Source organism: Microtus oregoni, unplaced genomic scaffold, assembly GCF_018167655.1.
Source record: "Microtus oregoni isolate MIOR12 unplaced genomic scaffold, Mior012 000011F_ref0000422, whole genome shotgun sequence".
Taxonomy (NCBI): Eukaryota; Metazoa; Chordata; class Mammalia; order Rodentia; family Cricetidae; genus Microtus; species Microtus oregoni.
The window spans coordinates 15,011,352-15,030,978 of record NW_024543070.1 but is presented as its reverse complement, the minus strand read 5'-3'; the positions used below and the strand labels follow the sequence as shown (position 1 = coordinate 15,030,978).

The 19,627-nt window shown below is 42.1% G+C and overlaps 1 protein-coding gene across 5 annotated transcripts in view; it reads left to right on the top strand.

Annotated features, from left to right (window-relative positions):
• The window catches only part of Arhgap26 (Rho GTPase activating protein 26), a 398,682-nt gene that overhangs the window by 229,057 nt on the left and 149,998 nt on the right, over window positions 1-19,627 (top strand). For all 5 annotated transcript variants that reach the window (XM_041659662.1, XM_041659661.1, XM_041659665.1 and 2 more), the window contains exons 13-14: window positions 5,082-5,147; window positions 8,517-8,591. In XM_041659662.1, the coding sequence (XP_041515596.1) occupies window positions 5,082-5,147; window positions 8,517-8,591 (141 nt within the window). The remainder of the gene's footprint in view (window positions 1-5,081; window positions 5,148-8,516; window positions 8,592-19,627) is intronic.

The window sequence follows — 19,627 nt, the reverse complement described above, 5'->3', positions numbered from 1 at the left end:
TATATGCTTGACATCTTTTTTGTCTATTTTGAGAGAGGTTGATAAGACACAATAGGGTATTAAGTTAGGAGGGGAGATTAAGGAGACTTCTGGAGGAATTCATACTTAAAGAGAGTTCTGTATTAATTATGCCAAGGGATTTAGGTTAGACTCATGTGAAGTCTGGAGAATGTGGTTGATCAGATTCTGGAAGAAATCCAGAGTTGTGAGGTGCTAAGAGCTAGGAGAGTGGCATCTGAGGAGGCTGGAGAAGCAAGCTGGGGCCTGGCCACAAGGCTCTGCTGCCTTCCTGTCCAGGATTTGTGTTCCCTCCTGAGCAAGGTTGACACTGAGTTAGACTGCTAGGGCATAGGTTGAATAAGTAAGCTAATAGTTTAAATATCATTGAAGCGTAAGAATAGGAGTGCTCTTGCAGTTCCTTGAGGCAAGAAATGGGCGTAAGATGCTTTTGTTTTGTGTTGAAAGCCTAAAATGAGTCTGACTCATAGAAGGACAGCCATACCTATGCATGGAGTTGAGCTGTTGGGCCAAAGGCATATGGCATCAAGGCTGTTGGGTGGATTAGCTCAGTAAAGATGATAAATGCTGTAAGTTTAAGATATCATGGACATTCTTTTAGAGAATGAATGGATATAATTTGTTTTAGAATCAATTGGACAAACCAGGGTTGAGAAGAGTAAACTAGGTTAGATGGAATGTGGCATTGACAGATTGGAAGTAGGGAGGCAACATGATTTTTTTAAAGATTTATTTATTTATTAATTATGTATACAGTGTTCTGTCTGCATGTGTGCCTACACACCAGAAGAGGGCACCAGACCTCATTACAGATGGTTGTGAGCCACCATGTGGGTGCTGGGAATTGAACTCAGGACCTCTGAAAGAGCAGCCAGTGCTCTTAACCTCTGAGCTATCTCCCTGGCCCTGTAACATGGGTTTTTGTTTGTTTGTTTAATGAAGGGGCCAACAAGGTAATGGAAAGCTAGTAAGGAAACTAGAAGAAATATGAAAAGGCTAGCTCAGAGGCCACTACAGTCACCCTGGCGGCAGCTAACAGAGGTAAGATTGCTATGGAGAAGAGATGGCATACTGCCCCTGTATGCCTCTGCTCCCATTCTCAGCAGTAGATGAATTCTTTGGCTCCCAATGGAGAATGAACATGGGGACACAGGTAGAATAAGTTAGTAGTCAAGTCTTAATTCAGCCCTTAAGAAAACAAAATTGGAGTACTTCGTCCAGAGTGGAAGCTCACTAATCTACGCAGCGGCCTCAAAGGGCCAGTCTCCTGACAGGCAGAGGCCTTTTCAGACTCTGTCCTCTCCCCAGTTCTTCTGATAGGTAGATGTAGTGGATGTTAGAATATGTGTAAAGATGTAACTATTCAAAGTTGAGACGTTTACAAGGGGAAAGGACAGCAGTGCCTTGCAAATGCTCCTCCGGGGTTTTTTCAGAGGGGCTGGGGGTGGTGTGGGGGGCTGCTGAGGCCATGCTTCTCGGGTTTTTTTCCAGGTGTGGGGGGCTGCTGAGGCAATGCTTCTCGGGCTTTTTTCCAGGTGTGGGGGGCTGCTGAGGCAATGCTTCTCGGGTTTTTTTCCAGGTGTGGGGGGCTGCTGAGGCCACCTTTGTTGTTTTCCTACCATGCCTGTACTTCCTCTGATCAGGTCAGCTTGGGTATCTCATACTTCTTGGCAAGCCCTCTTATTTATTCAGTGATTTAACCCTATCATTGCTTTTCATTGGATTGGAACCAAGACAGTGATGTTGGAGTGAGCTAGACAAAACTGAGAAACATTAAGAGGAACGATGAAAAGTTGGTAATGCTTTGGATATGTAAGCAAGGTGGAAAGGAAGGGAGATGCTCATGGTTTTGTTAGAGTTGTCACATACACACGCTACCGCCACTGCCACCACCATTGCCACCACCACCTGCACAGTTTTGTTTTGTTTTAAAGATGAGAGGAAGTTATTTCATAGGTACCAGAAGCTTTTAGTGGGATATTTTTATTTTTACATTTTTTTTTATTCACACTACAACGGTGGTAGTTACATTAGAACTGTGTTTTTCTATCTGGACCACCAGTCTCCACCTTTTAGGCAGAAAAGGGATTGATTGTACCTTACCCGGTGTTGTTCTTATTGTCCTACTGTAGTAAAACATTTCTGATTCACCTACCTCCCCCTCCTGGAGTTTGTTTTGGTTCAGCAACCCGAAGCCGCACCACTGTCAGATCCCCTCCCAGGTTTGCCCTGAGATGCACCAAGCTGACTGAACATTTGCCCACCTGTCCTGTTTGCACATATTCTCACAGCGCTTCTACAAAGTGGAGTTGTCGGACCCTGGCCCTTTCCTTTCTCAAAAAAGGAGAGACCAGAGCATGGCTTTAACGGTTATGATGAAAGTTAGAATTGTTGCACCTTTCTGACTTGGGAAGTCAGACTGTGTCTTCTGTGTGCACTCTGCCAACATCAATTATACCACATCCGTGTTGGCTGCTGATGTAAACCTGAACCCAGGGAACTTGAGGTTAAGGGAGGATGAGAAGCCAAGTTTTAACTTCATCCCAGGATGCTGAGTCTGGGAGCTACAGATCCTACATCAACTCATTGCTAGTCAAATTAACGGAATGATGCAAACCTAGTAGATATTTAATGAGAGATTATTTCTGGAGATTATAAGGATACAGAAATTGCAAATAAATCCCTGACCTTTTCTGAGCCTTGGCTCAGTGAATGGGCTGAATCACCTGCTTGAGGGGATTAAGGACAGCCGCTTCCATCTGGCGGGCTACTTTCTCAGTCATTGGCAAACTCTGCTCCATGGTGATAGTGTTTCAGACCTTTTAGTGGGAATTCACTTTGCAGACTAGATCTCGATTGCTTAATTAGGAACCCAGTGGGCAAAAGTAAGAACTAATATTCTGCTTATGTATACCCTGCCACATTAGTGATACCTAGTCCAAAGTTAAATAATATGTAGTTTTAATTATTAATAACACCGTCATGATGTCAGCAGGAACCTCAAGTTGATGAGAATAGATATCAAACTCTGTGTGTGTGTCCGTCCCTGCATGTGTGTTAAGGAAAGAGAGAGGACCAAGAGAAGATGGAAAAATGCACCAAAGTGGTGATGCAGAAACTTGTATCTCTTTTAGTTTAGAGAGCTAGAACAATGGTTTCTGAAGTGTATTTCCTGAATTCTTGGGAGTCTTGTTTACAAAACTAGGTAGGTAAGACAGTATGCAACTGTAATAAACTAGGCTTAGCAGAGTTAACCCGAGCTCCCGTTTGGCTCCACAGCATGGAGATGCTATGTACATTAGAAAGCTAAGCTATACTGATTAAATACAGCGTTACCTGTAAGGTAACTGTAAGACATTTTTCTTTAACATCAGTATAACGAGGGTTTACTTGCTTTTAACAAATGAGGGAAATTGGGCCAGCATAGGGAAAGCTAATCTGAACATTGAGTTTGTGTGTATGGGGGGGGGGGTCTTTGACATTTTCAAAAACATTATAGTTAATGTAAGTTGGTAAGTTGGTAGAATTTATTTTTTTCTGGATATATCTGGAAAGTTCCATTGTATTTTCTTTCTTCCATGTGCCACTTGCCTAGAAATGACTTTCACTTCCTACTTGACCTGATAGGTTATCTAAGCACTGGGGCCTTCTCAGTTGCCAAGTTCTTTCCAATTTTCCAAAACGTTTGTTGTTTTTGAGGTAAGGAAGTAGTTTTTGTCCAAGATGAAGCTCTCCTATGTTAAAAAGAAAATTGTGTTCACAAGCCTCTCCTTAAAACATCCACGTTCAGACCCTGTCTCCACAGCTCTCAGCAGTCAGTGCACAATGGCGGTTCTTTCCCCAGACTTCTAACTCCTTATCTTTGGAAAGATACTTTGAAGCGCTTCCCCAAAAACAAAGTAAAGGTTTCCGGTGACTACAGAATAACAGTTACAAATACTTTGGAAAATTCCTTAAGCAGAGAAAGATAATTCCCTGCCTGACACTACATTCCCAGTGGCTGTGTTCTGAGTACTTCATGTAAGAATGAGGATTGTCCCTTGCACACGAAAAGATGCCTAGTGTCTTTAGTCACCTGATGCAGAACAAAACCACAGCAAGGAAACTCTGATACCACTGGGATGGCTATGATGAAAAGAACAATAGTGAATGCCAACAGGGATGTCCAAGGAGATCAAAATGATTCATTCATACAAGCTATGCGCACTGTATGGCTGATCACCAAAGCTTGGGTTGAGGTTCTGTGGATGGCTGGGCTCCTTATTGTTACAGTTTCCCCAGGGGAACATTGTTCCTGTGGGTTGTTTCATTTTCTGAGTGGCGCTCCTAGGTGTTGGAAGAGATGGAGGACCCTTTGCCCCTGCTGTTGGGCTATTTCTGGGGCTCAGGTAGCATCTTTGTCCTCAGCCCTTTCAATATTCATCTGGGTTATCTTTCTTTCCTTCATTTGCCCCTTGACTTCCCACTTTTTCTAGTCACCAGAACAGAATTATACTTTAATCCGAAGTCATATTTAAAGCAGTTTGCTGATCTGGCCCCCAGAGCAAGTCTCCACACGTGAACTTGGCAGCTTGAGTCATATTTCACTTTTCCAAGCCTCAGTTTTCTTCATCTGTAACACAGAGCTAACAATACTATCATTCCAGGTGATTTGCCGGAGCTACAAAACATACTCTAGGTAAAGCACTTAACTGGTTTGTTTAAAGCATTTCATGTTTGCTTTATGGAGCAGACTGCAAGCAGTTCTTCCTGTGGCTCCAACTGGAGGCGTCTGCCGCCTTGTGCTGCCATTTCTCGTTAGACACTGAGACTAGTGCCAAAGTTACTGTGAGAACCAAGATAATACACGCGGAACACTAGCATGTATGTGGCATGTGGTAGGTCCTCTGTCAGTACCACCCGATTTTAAACTGTTATTTCTACTTTTACTTATTTGTCCTCACACAGGGAAGGAGAGAGAGCCTGTGGCCACACCATGTGGGTGGCTTCCAGTGTGTAAACCTTGCAGTGAGTTGGTTTGCACAAGCAAGGCCTGACTGACTGCACTTCTCTTGTTCTTTCAGCCGCACAGTTGGACAGCATCGGCTTCAGCATAATAAGGAAATGCATCCATGCGGTGGAAACCAGAGGTAAAGTAGTCTAACAGACAGCATTGTTCTCATGGAAGGGGGGCAGCAGACATGCTACCTGCTGCTTCTCATTTTAAGGAACTCGTTAACCCTCCTGGTGCCACTGTGGCTGTTTCTACAGGTCACATTGGTCTGAAGCAGGGGTTGTCCACCCATTTCACGTCATCTTTGTCTCTGGTTGATCATGAAAATGTCTTACATGTATCCAAATAGAATTCTTAGGCATATGGAAAACCGTTTTAAAACTCAGTTATTATTAAAATAATTGAAAATATAGCTGCAACAGACTGGTAGAGATGCTTCTGCATTAACAAGTTATTTAGTAACTTATAGTGGTGGGTATCATAACTGGCATAATCTGGAAGTTGCAATATTGTAAGCCTTCTTGACCATTGTAAGAAGTTAGGAAAATATCTGTGATTATGTACTGTGTTGAGGGTACTGTGAATACCACTGTGATTTGTTGTCTCCATTCATTAGGGAAGGAAGTGTGCAAAGTCAGCGATAGTGAAAATAAAGGCTGCTTTCCCATCCAGTTCATAGATCCCTGGACTCTCCAGGGATTCGCTTAGCATCTGTGGACCCCAAGTGAAGGATCTTGGTCTGCAGACCTTGACCGGAGAACCATCGAGGACAGAGAAGGAAGGGATAGCTGCCTACTCCTCATTGACATTTCCCAGGCCTATTGGAACAGGGAGGGCATTGAGATGGGGAGGCTGGTTCGCTGCAGTCTCTTACAAGCCAGGGCATTGTAGAGTTTTAAGTGCCCTGGTCCTTTGTAGCTCTGAGGAAAGCTGTTAGCCTTCTCTCCACTGACACTGATCAGAACCATTGTCAGAGATTGAGTCTCTTTATTCTTCAGCCTTCTACCTGCTTGCTCTTTTTATTGGTTTGAAAGAAATTCTGTCTTTTAAAGCAGAATTGTAACCTTACTAGTGGGGAAATAGAAAGGGAGAGTGATACACACACAGACACAGACACACACACACACACACACAGACACACACACACAGACACACGCACACACACACACACGGGTAGGGGCTGGGAGTAACAAAACTTCTTGAGTTCTTGTGCTTATGTGTCCTATAGGTTTCTCTTTCCAAAGAAGTTACGTTAGCATATAGAATCAGGGTTTTGTTTTTGTTTTTAATATTTGATTATTTCTGCTTGATCCCCTTCAGCAAAATACTAAGACAGGTTGGTAATAGTACACAAGATATCCTAGAAAATGTCAAGTAGACGTAATTGGAAATTAAACCTGAAAAATAAGGATGTTGGCCATATTGAACCAAAAGAATGTTTATACAGTGATGCGGTTAAAATACAAAACCAGAAACCAATCAAATGCCTCAAAAGTTGGTTAAATCAAGGGTGGTTCACTTGTGCAGTAAAATATTGTGAATGACTAAAAATAGAAATATGCTTTTTAGGGGCGAGGAGTGGATCTGGAGGGACTGGTAGGTGAGCGGGGTTAGGGGCATGATGTGAAATTCCTAAAGACTCAGTAAAGAATTATGTTTGAAACAAAAAAGAAATAGGTTTTATAATAACCCATATTTAGTGCATTAAATGGAAAATACAATTTACAAACAAGCTGGCCTGCTTGAGCCCGTCCTGTGGTGCCCACCAAGAGGGCATCCTCTGCACAGGTCTCAATGTGACACTGGTGGCTCTCTGCTTTCTTTTACTTTCTTCTTTTGATTTTCTATTTGCCTTAGCTATAATCTATACGTTTCTAATGAGCTTATATGTCTAAGGTAATTTTAAAGAGTTTATGTTGTTTTTCATTTTAAAGGAGAAAGATGCAACCTGTGTGTTAGTCTGTAATCCTACTGCCTGTTCAGAGGGCTGAGAGATTAGAGAGTTGGGAGTTACAGACCAGCCTGGGTTATAGAGTGAGACACTAACTCAGAAAAGACATAAATAAGGAAAGGAGAGGCGGACAGGAGAACAGTTGTGATTAATAAAGGCAGAATCATACATATAAGCAAGTGTACTTGCTTAAGGCGGGCTGTGTGTTCATCCATTTTTAGCCCCCAAGCCAAGAAGGAAGCCTAGTCACTTAAAATTCTTGTCAGAGTCTGGTATCCCTGTAATCCAGCAGCTTGAAAGCCTTGTATGCACCATAAGAAGTTAAGAATATGCTGGGTGGTGGTGGTACATGCTTTTAATCCCATCTCTTGGGAGGCAGAGGCAGGTGGATTTTGAGTTTGAGGCCAACCTGGTGTACAAGAACTATTTCCAGAACAGGCTCCAAAGTTACAGAGAAACCCTATCTCAAAAAACAAACAAACAAAGAAGTTAGGATTATGATATATACTTAAGAATCCATGGAAGATACTAAGAGAAGTGACATGAACTAACTTTCACATTAACAAGTTCGCAAGGGAACTGGAGAGGAATGCCCTAGTTTCTGAACAGTTCTAGATATGATGGGCCGGGGACAGCAAGAGAAAAGCCATTTTTAATCACTTGGTCTAAATGATCTGTTGGAGCTGAGAAGACAGAGTGTCAGTAAAGCATGAAGTCTTAAGTTTGATCCCCAGCCCTCTCTCCTTTCCACAGAAGATCCCTGGGGCTCACTGGCCATCCAGTGAACCTGAGTTGATGAGTTCTAGATCAGTGAGAAACCCTGTTTCGAAGGAGGCAGATGACATTCCCGAGGATGAAATCCGAGGTTGTCCTCTGGCTGCCGTATGCATGTAGACCCACACACATGACCAGGCACAGACATTCGTATACATTCACACATACATGCAAATTGCCTTCTTTTCTAAGTGCTACAGTGGTACAGCCCAGGCATTTTAGTGAACAGAAGTTCTGTAGTTTGAAATTCTATCTTTATTTAAGTATTTCAAAATAAACACCTTTGCTCTGTGATGAATTTTCTGATTTCTCAGTCTGAACTAGTATTCCCTAAGATGGAAAATGTCTCCACACTTCAGTATTTTTATGTTGAGTATAAAAATAGAAAGTCATTTATCTTCTGTGAGTGATTTTTTAACGTCGTGTCATTTTGAATTTTTAAATGTAAGAATTGGTTACCTATGATGCTTTATAATAATGTATTTTGCACCTTGAAGAGTCTTTATCTACTGCCTTTGGCAAGGGAGAGGGAAGGATCTTTCCTGCTGATGACCGAGCTAAGGTGAGGCCTGGAGTGTGCAGCACATCCGTGAACCCTAGACAGCTGCGCCAAATCCCACTCCTTTGCTAAGAGCTGGGCTGAGTGACAGGGAACTTTAATTACAGCAGCTTTTAGAAGGACAGAGAAAATGAAGAAAAAGCAGAAGAGCATTTGGCCTTGTTGGCCTGACTCGTGTTCCAGTGTTCATTTAATTAAATCATCATCTTTTCTCCTCTCAGGGATCAACGAGCAAGGACTCTACCGAATCGTGGGGGTCAACTCCAGGGTGCAGAAGTTGCTGAGTGTCTTGATGGGTGAGTACAGCAGGGACTTTGCCAGGCAGGTTTTTTGGGCAGCCTACTCCAAGATTTTCAGCTTCCTAGGTAGCCCCTGGGGTAGGAATCAGGATACGCTGATGCCCAGAAATTTGTCTTGCATGCTAGTGGTGGCTGTGGGCATTAGCAGAAGAGGTTCAGAGTGGGCCTTTGCAAGGTTAAAATGAAATGGCAGAACTGAACACCACACCCAGTCTTCAGACTCAGCACCCCAGTCCAAGTGCTGCTTGGTCATTCATGTGACTGCCACACCCTACACTGTCTTTAATAGCTCATGACTCCTTCTGCCCTCTTTTGAGGCAGGTATTCAATAGGACACACCCAATGCCCAAGAAAGGACATCTTTCAAGCCTGGATGATCTCGGGGCCTCATGTGCCTCAGACGAGGGTGTCGTGTAACTCTCAGATAAAATGTTTGTGTATGCAGATAAAACTCATGATTCCCTTTGCTTCTAGACTTCAAGCCGTCACTTGAAGCAGTAGAGGCTCCTCTGTCCCTGGCCGATGTATAAATAGAAAGCCACCACCTCCAAATGTGCAGTGTTTGAATCAAAATCCATGAGCCAAAGTTGCCTAGGCTGCAGATATCCTGTATTTTTAGCTATGCAGCCAGCTTCAGTGAGTCACATGGATCTAAATGGCAAACAGATCAAATTTCATAGATCCGTGGCTGTTGTCCATGTCCACAAAAACCTGAGCCTGGTACTTGTGAAGATTAACTCTCATTTAGGCCTCTAACTTGGTGTTAGAGGCACGGGCCTTTCTTTTGTGTTTGTCTCTTCTTTTGTCATTCCAGCGTCTGAAAATAACCTTTATATGTGCAAAAGTCTATTCCTTTATATGGGCCAGAGGGAGCCACTCATTGCTGTGCTTAAAAACTTCACAATGTTATGACTTACATTGAGACCTGCTGTTTGAAACCATGGTATCTGGGAGGCAAATCTACACTTAGTTTTCACTTTTCAGTTCAGATTTGGGATACAGTTAATTTATTATTATTATTATTGTTATTATTATTATTATATAATTGCAAGATACACATGCATTGTACAAAAACAACAGTAATGGATCTTCCGTATCCTTTCCCCAATTCTCTCCAATGATAGCATCATACCAGGCTGCATTTCAGTACCATAACCAAGATACTGGCATTTCTATAGTCAAAATGCAGATTACTTCCACCCCTCCCCCCATAACGGCCTTATGATACCCCTTTATATCTACTCTTTGCCTCACCTCCTCACACAGTCCCTAACCATGGTGACCAGAAGTCTATTCTTTTTTTCCTTTTAATTTGTGGCCTTGAAATTACTTGTTATATAAATAGATTAATGAAATATTTAAGTTTTTATGATTGAGTCTCTTTTTTTGTGAGCCTAATTATTTCCAGATTTGCCCAGCTTATCTGTATCATTACGTGTTCATTTCTTTTAACTACTGAGTCATATTCCCTTTTATGGGCATACCATGGTTTAGGCCTCCATTGGCTACAGGTCTTCTGGGCGGTTTCCACTTTTGGCTGTAATGAGTAAAGCTGCTATAGATATTTTAATAGAGGATTTTTGTGAAAGTGTATGCTTATTCTCAGAGGATAAGTGCCCAAGAGTGATCTTGTTGGGCCAAATGTTGATATGGCTTAATTTTGAGAAATGCCAATATAAGGAAGAATTAAGAGTTTAATAGATGTAAACATCTAGTTGTATATTATGTAGCAACTACTGCGACCTGGATCTGGAGGTGGAATAGAGAAGGAAAAAGAAGAAGAATTTGGACTGAGCAAATACGAACTATAGCATGCCAGAGCCTGTTGATGTTGTGCGATTATTCTTTAATATCTGAGAGAGCTTCTTGAGGCTGAAAGAGGCAGTTAGCACCGAACAGCTAAGGAGATCTTTTCTAAGTCCTATGCTGAGGAGTTGAGGAACTTTTCTTTTTAATTTCTCAAATGAAGTAATGTTCTATTAAAAGTTCTAAGTGGTATATGCATCATGGCAAGAGTCAAGAATGATTCAGAATAGTTCACAGAAAAAAGGGATTTTCTTAGGTAGCTAGACCAACTTTGGTGCCATCCTCATTCTGAGCCCTTTCCCTTCTTTCTTCTAGTTTCTCATTATCTGTGTCCTCTGTTGGCCTCGGCTTTGGCTTTGCTCTCTCTGGGAGTGTCCTCCATAGACTCAGCCATTGCAGTCCTTGGAGCTTGCATCATTCAGAAGAGTGTCTTTCGGGTGACAATTTTGGCAGAAGGCCACAGAGAGGACTTTGATTGGCTAATGTGGGCCATTCACATGATAAACTTTTCATTTTGGAGCCAATCCCATTATCCTCAACAGATGGACATAAATGAGCTTATGCCTGTGTCTGGGCTTGCGGGTAGAGATGATGTTAGGTTCATGAACCTATGGACCGAGCAGTATCATTGGTGAGAAAACGGAGGGATGCTTTCCTGAAGTAATGATTGCTGCTGAATTAATGAAATGCTTCTGACACAGCAGTAGCAAGATTAGATTCTTGCATTAGGTAAACGTGACAGGATGTGGAGCATGTGTGTAATCACGGAAGAGCTCTGGAAGATGGCAATGGGTGAGGCAGAGAATATCTCATCTAGGGCTAGACCAAAGAGCTGGGGCTCAGTATCCAATACTGTATATAGAGACCAACAAGACGAGGCTTCAAACAGGCTTCAAAGATGATGATGTGAGGCGACACTCTTGAGAAGAATCACAGTGTTTTAGAAGACTGCCAGTCTGAAGTGATCCTCGTTGGGCAGAAGAGATGCTCTAGAGGCAGTCGTTCCCCACGGCTCTCAGCAGCCCCCTCACATGGTGCTGGTCTTGCTGTCTTCCTTAGCTGACCTAGGTATAGAGGAAAGTAATCGTGACCATCTTAAGAATGTTGTGAAAGGTTAATAACTACTGACTGACAGTCACAAGGCCAGCTGCCCCTGCCAGGAAAACATTCCAGATAAACCGGAATCTAAACGATCCCTCCAGTGGTAAAGCTGACCAGATGTAACATGTAACCCAATGCCGAGAATGGGACCCGCCAGTCTCCCTATCCGTCAGTGGAATCTTGTACTCTTGCAATCGTTGGGCCAGTGCACTGGGTCCAAGTCTGTCTCCCTTTATATTCGGTTCTGGGTTCTGCTCCTGGTCTGGGCTAGCCAATGGTCTAGAATAAATCTGCGTGCAGCTGCAAACCTTTCAGGGCTCAGTGTGAACTACACGCACACTCTCCTCTGGTCTCGCCTACATGCAGATACAATATAAGATTGCTTCTGCTTGTCCCAAGGCTCTCCTATAAGTGGATTTGTGTGTTTTCGTTACTACGAATATGGCTTAGGAGTAAAACCAGACACTGACGTTGATCACTAGTTCTTTTCCTGTATTCTTAATTTGTTGGAGGACTATAGGTGGGATGGGAAACGTAGGTGGTGAGAATCTCTTTGCTTTACGATTAGGGCTCCTTAAGAGAGCTCGTTAGTGTTCCTCACAGCCCCAGCAGTATCCAGTGCACTTTTTGTTGGTGTCCTGCCAGGAGCCACCCTGGTTACTTCCTCCTAGCCACAAAGGTCAGTAGTCTTGGGCAGTGAAAAAGACACAGGGAGACTCTCAGATTTCCTGAAACAGAATATATGTACTCTTCCCACCCCTAGACTAAGAAGTGAGGATAAATGTTTACAAATTTTTTTACACATACACACATATGTGCACGCATACACCAGCTACATTCTTGCTCATTACTTTTCTGTCTGTTCTTTCCATTTCATATATTTTTTAAATTAAGCTAAATTGTGTGGGGGTGGGCAAGGGGAACTTGTGGGAGTCACTATGTCCCAGGTGGGAACTCAGGTTGCCAGACTTGGACACAAGTGCGGTACACTAAGCCATCATACTGACCACCCACCCTGTTCTGCATGTTTTAAAGAATTCTTTTCTCTGGTTAAACATTATGAGTCGTCATTGGCAATAATTCAGAACAATACAAAAAGCATAGAGAAGCAAAAAAAGGGCCTTCAGACCAGAGAGAGCCTTTATTGACTGTTTTATTGATGAGACCTTTCAATCATAGCTTCTTTTAGACCAGATACACTAGTGTATAGCGAGAGAGTGAGTATAGCATACTGTATTACTATGTTTACAGCACTGGGCACACAGCGCATGTTCTAGGGCAGTGCTTCTCAACCGTCCTAATGCGGCAGCCCTTTAGTACATGCTGTGATCCCCATAAAATTATTTTCGTTGCTTCATAACTATCATTTCTGCCACTGTTATGACGTATAATGTAAATATCTGTGTTCTCTGATGGTCTTAGGTGACCCCCGTAAAAGGGTGATTCCACACCCCCAACAACCAGGGCTTGTGACCCACAGGTTGAGAACCACTGTCCTGGGGTTTTAACAGACTGTATTCACGCAGCACTCTGGTGTCTGTTCTCCAGGTTAAGTCCTCCTGTGGCATTGCTCCTGCAGGTGCACTGAGTTCCTTGTCATTCTAGGAAGACTCAGGGTGTCCTGTGAGGAGAGGTAGCCGAGGTGAAGAGCATGAGCTTTGGAAGCAGACAAGCTGTGTATCTTTTTCACTTCAGACAAATGATTTCCATGGCCCATTCTTCTGTCTCCTGCTCCACATGATAGCCTGGCCTACATACAAATAAAATGATGATCCGGAAAGGTGCAGGAGCATTGCTGATCGAGAGCCTGCACACGTTAAGAAATGCTCTCATGTCTTATTTCCTTACAGTTAACTCATCAATGTGGAGTTCCTGGGCCAAGCGGTATATATGACTTCAGCTTCTTATCTGAGTTGGCAGGTCACTGTCAGTCATGCCTAAGGAGAGGGACCTGTCTTCCACAACAACCATGCTCTGTAGCACTTGTTTTTCATGTAAATAATGCATGTTAAAGTCTTATTTCCATCTTATTTAAGTTTACATTCTTTAGTTGTGGATTAAGTTGGGCATTTTGAGCATGTTTATTGGTGCTGACAGAAGTCACTTACCTGCTTTAATTCTTAGCATTATTTTTCTAATTTGTGTTTTAACTTTTTAATGTAGATTTTAGACTTGGAAACTGTATTACTAGCATGTTTTTTCCTAATTTTCATGTCCTAAGTTTTTTTTTTCCCTTTAACATTTTGTCCTACATTTTACATGTTAACCCAGTATCTCATTCCTTATCTTTGATGAGAATTATACTTCAACAAACTCACCTATTTCTAGGATTATAAAAAAAAATTGTCTTTCTTAAAATTCATTCAGGAATACAGTTCAAAAAGTACTTGCTTCCAAGTCTGATGACCTGAGGCTAATCCCCAGAACATACATGATAGAGGGAATCAGCTCCCACACGCTGTCTTCTAAACTCTATACATGTTCAGAAGCACTCATGCATGTGCGGGTGTGCACACGCACACATACAAACACATCTTCCAAAAGAAATAAATGAATTAATGAATGGAAGTAAAATTGTTTTAAATACATCTTGTTATACTCAAATAAAGTGCAAGCTCTCCTTTTCCTCAAATATGCGTACTCTTGTTGTTAACTACATAATGAGAACTCTTCTCCTCTCAACCGACTGCTGTCATCATCACATGGGATCACCTCTAGCACTTACTGGGTCCACAGGGAGCTTTTAGAGGTGATTTTCTAGAGAACAGATTGCTTTTCAGTTTGTTGCTCTGGAAACCTGAGTCTCAGGAATACGTGGTCTTGCAGGGTTTGCTGCTCGCCTTATTCTTGGTGTTGTCAGGAAGTCTTCAGGCTCTCAGGCTTGCCCCTCAAACCCACGCCCCTCGTTTAATCTGCTGTGAATTGCTGTTGTGTTCTTGTCATTAGCAACATAATTTTGTTATTGAATTTTCAGTGTCTTCACTGGCACACTTTGCTCTGTGGTTTGCTCCTTCAGCCGTCACCTGTACCATTTTGCTTTGGTGGCTCATTTTACGGTGTCCACTTTTTTATGAATTTCATTGACATGAAACAGTAGATGTTTCCCGATGCTTTGCTGTCTGTATTCTATACCAGCATACATAGGCCTTTCCAGGTTTAAAGCTCTTTGCTGTTGACTTCACTCTGAACAGATTCCCCATCTGTCTGCAGTCACTTTCCTAAATCCTATTTCAGTGCCACCCTCTTCTATGGCATTGAAAAGCTGTTGTACAAGATACCAGTCAATTCGCAGTCAGTCATAAATCTTCTGTTTTGAGTGACTCTATAGTCCTCGTCCCACTTTTTGCTTAAGATCTTGGAAGAACTGGCGTATGTATAACTGTTAACCCCAAGGCTATGGGTCTTCTCTTGTTCCCTTGCCTCATTTTTGTGTTTGTTTTTGTTTTATGATTGGGTTTCTAATGTAGCTAGATGGATGTAGACTCACGACAAGCACACACATACACACTATGTATGAAGATGAGCTTGAAGGCCTGCTCCCTTGGCCTCCACCCCTGAGTTGCGATTCCACGTAACACCACCACATCCTACTGCTTTTCTCCTGAATCCATTCTCATGTTTTAAAGGTCTTCCTGTGGCATTGCTGCCCAACCTTAATTCACTGCCTAGGTTCTGTTCTCAGGGCTGTTGTAGGCCTGCAGAAAGCAGCCTCCCCTCCAGATGTGTGGAAAAGGAGTGTGTCCTAACTTCCTCCCCCAGGATGACATGCTAGGCCATCACCTACAACGTGGTGTTCTCAAAGGTTTTTCTTTGGGTCTTTACATGAGCCCTACCTCTGGCAACAGGAGATTGTTAACTAAAAGGTTACTTTGCTGTACTACTCAGGCTTCAGGCCCCTTTAGCCTTTGTGTCTTTGTAATGTTTCATTATGATGGCAAAGAAATGCAAGTTCAGCATTGCTGTATTTCTCCTGCTATGCGGCAACTTCCCTCTGGGTTAGGATTTTACAGAGGGCACAGGGGAGGTATTAAACAGCGGGGCTTTAAGTCACCAGATTATAGGCAGTGTTCTTCCCTGCCCATCTCCAGCCTTGAACTTGCCTTCTCCATCCCTCTGGAACCTTGAAGGTCTGCATTCCTTTCTTCTGTGTCATTATCCCCCACACATTTTCACACACTGAGGACTGCTTTCTGTAGAGTTTCCACAAGGACCAGGCAGTTCTTTCTTTACCGTGACTTCTGAGACCTGAAGCTTACCTCATAATGAGTGGAAACATCTCAGACTGAAGACTGCATCCAAGAAAAAGTAGGGGAATAGAGAGAACTCAACCCCAGCCTCCCCCAGTGAAGGGAACAGACAGACGATGACAGGCTCCTTGGATAGGGGTGCTTCTGGGAGACAGACAAGATGTCATGGGTCATGATCCTGAGTTCTCAGAGAGGAGATCACCTGTCACCATCCTTGCCTGTTAGGATGCTGCAAGCTCTAAGGCAGAGACCCCAGACAGTAAGTGGTTTGGGGTCTCAAAACACGAGTGATTAAAGGTGCTTTGGGTTCTTAGACATGACTTATAGGAAGTAGCTAAGGATTTTAAGTTTTGTGACTTTTGTAATGAGAAAGCAGAATAACCAACTTTGCTTCTCAAATTACCAAATATTAAATCTAGCCACGGGGGAATGGCACGTGGGCTAAGTGAGGTTCGATCAATATGCACAGGGGTAGAAGATGCGTTTCCCGCGGAGATGTGATAGAGGACATGAAAGGCCCACGAAGAGTTTAGTAAAAGACAGTTTACAGACAACAAAACACGACTTGCTTTTAGAGTAAGACTGGGTGGTGTCTTTGAAGATGTAGATCAGTGCGACAAGCACAGGAGCCCAGAATCAGGGCCAGCACATACTTGGATCCTGGATGAAGGTGTCGGGATAATTAACTGAGAAAGGAGTCTTTAAAACAAGTACTGTAGTAAATTTGACATGAGGGAAGATGAAATGATATCCCATCTGACACCACACATGAAAAGTATCTTAAAATGCATCCTAAGAGTTGGCAATGTAAACCCAACAAAAAGCAGAGGGAAAAAAAAAAGTGACTCCTTAACTAGAATACAGGAAAGAACCATTAAAGGAAAATATGTTACGTTGAACTGCATTTAAATACAAAGGTTTCCCTCCAAAAGAGAAATTATTCATGGTGGACCTACTGGTGCACCCAATAACCTCAGCTGTTTGGGAGGCTGAGGTGGTAAGATGACATGTTCAAGGCCAGAATGGACTACAGAGTAAGTTCAAGGCTGGTTTGGGCAACTTAGTATGACCATGTTTCAAGATAAAAACAACTGCAAGAAAGACTGGAGATTTACTCAGTGGTATATTCTTGCCCAACATGCATGATGACTAAAATTTAGCCCATGGTTCTACAGAAAAAATTTTTGAAAAGAAAGTTGTAGATAAGAAGAAAGTATCTATTAAAATGTGTATATAGTCAATGACTTGTATCTAGAATATATTTTCAAAGATCTTGGTTCTTAAAACAACCATCTAATTATTAAAATAGACAAAAACATTGGAAAGAACAGTTGAGTAAGGAAAATACACGACGAGCAAATACCATATGTAAAGATGACCCACGCCATCATGTGCATGAAAAGACATCTGACATCATCAGTCAAGAGTGCTGCAACTTGAGAAGTGATGTCCTGCTAGGATATCTACAGCTAACGTGACGGACAGAGTCCTGATGAGAGGAGGGGAAGCAGCCAGAGCTGTCACAGTCTGAAAACGGCCCCCAACATTGGAAGACAATTTGACCATTTCATCTAAAGGAAAACATTCTTCGTCATTTGTTCTGTTCTTGGAGACTTTAATATAGTCCTGCTTGATGATGCAGCATTTCCCTAAGAGATGAAAATGCACTCCACATAAAGCCTCTGCGTAAATGTTTCTAGTAGCTTTATTCATAGCAGTCACAACTGGAACGCACCCAGATGCCCATCATCTAAGGAATGAATAAACAGATTATGGTGTACCCAGAGCACTGGATAGGACTTACTAATAAAAGGATTAAACTACTGTACATGTAACAGCGTGGCTGAATTTCAGAAGCATTATGCCATGTGAGGATATTGCCAGCGGGTGGAAGAGGAGTGAATATAATAGAGCATCAAGAATTCTGGGCTGATGGAGTCCTGGGCTGCGGTGGTAGCTACTTAACTGTCTGTGAATTTCAGCATGTGGAGCTGCGCGGTTATAGAACAGTTAAGGAATACCTCAGTAACATCCACTCTAAACATGCACAGAAGAGTGTTCTGTATTTGTCCTTGTTTTTCTTGACAAAAATACAAATTAAAACAATGAGATACAAAGACTTCAACACTGAACCTCATAGAAAAGAAAGTGGGAAGTACACTTGAACGCATTGGCACAGGAGACCACTTCCTAAATATAACCCCAGTAGCACAGACACTGAGAGAAACAATTGATAAATGGGACCTCCTGAAACTGAAAACCTTCTATAAATCAAAGGACATGGTCAACAAGACAAAACAACAGCCTACAGAATGGGAAAAGATCTTCACTAACCCCACATCAGACGTCTCATCTCCAAAATATACAAAGAACTCAGGAAATTGGTCATCAAAAGAACAAATAATCCAATAAAACTGGAGTACAGACCTAAACAGAGAACTCTCAACAGAGGAATCTAAAATGGCTGAAAGACACCTAAGGAAATACTCAACATCCTTACAATCAGGAATGTGAATCAAAACAACTCTGAGATTCTATCTTATACCTGTAAGAATGGCCGAGATCAAAAACACTGATGACAACTTATGCTCGAGAGGATGTGGGGTAAAGGGAACACTCCTGCATTGCTTGTGGGAGTGCAAACTGGTACAACCCCTTTGGATATTAGTATGAGGATTTCTCAGAAACTAAGGAAACAACCTTCCTCAAGACCCAGCAATACTTCTTTTGAGTATATATCCAAAGGATGCCCAATCATACCACAAGGACATGTGTTCAACTATGCTCATAACAGCATTGTTTGTCATAACCAGAACCTGAAAACAACGTAAATACCCCTCGACCGAAGAATGGATGAGGAAAGTGTGTTACGTTTACACAACGAAGTATTAGACGACAGAAAAAAATAATGACATCTTGAAATTTGTGGGTAAATGGATGAATCTAGAAAACATCATATTGATTGACGTAACCCAGACACAGAAAAACAAATATCATATGTATTCACTCTTAAGTGGCTTTTAGACATATAGCAGAGAAAACCAGCCTACAATTTACAATCCCAGAAAACCTAGACAACAAAAAGGACCCTAAGAGAGACATACATGGATCTAATCTACATGGGAAGTAGAAAAAGACAATATCTCATAAGTAAATTGGGAGCAATGGGAACCATGGAAGAGGATAGAAGGGGAGGGTAGAGGAAGGGAGAGGAGCAGAGAAAAATGTATAGCTCAATGAAATCAATAAAAAATTTTAAAAAGAGAATGATATAACTTAAAATGAAAAGAAAAAATGTCTTTGCTTGATGAAGACTGAAGCCCATCTTCATGTTGTTATGAGGTATGAGAAGTAGTAACTCACGCTAAAACCTCTGAAGATGGGGCTCGAGTGATGTGTTCAGACACTAAGACATGTATTTTTTTATCCAGAAAGCCCACTTTTAGGAATTGTTAGTTTATGTTTGTGTTCATCTTAGTGACAAGGGTACTACCATAATTTCCTTTAAAAGAGGGCTTTCAGTCCAGAGTGGTATATATGGAAAGTGAAGCGCTCGGAAGTTCACGTATTCACGTGTGGATGTGGGATAGTTGTAGGAAATTGTCAAATGGAAGCCGCACTGCAAAAGTGACGTGTGTCATGTGCTTCCATTTCTGTTTTGTTGAGCTGAGGATCAAACCCTGGGCCTTCCTTGTGTGAAAAAGATCATTTATTTTCTGAAAAGAAACATGTCCACATATTTATATATTTATATATGCATAGACTGGGAGAGTTGATCCCGTACAAAAAGTGATATGATATGCCTGTACCATAGAAAAGATTTATTGTTTAATGTATGTGTATGTTTCCAATTTTTTCTTTTTGTTGTTGTGGGTGTAT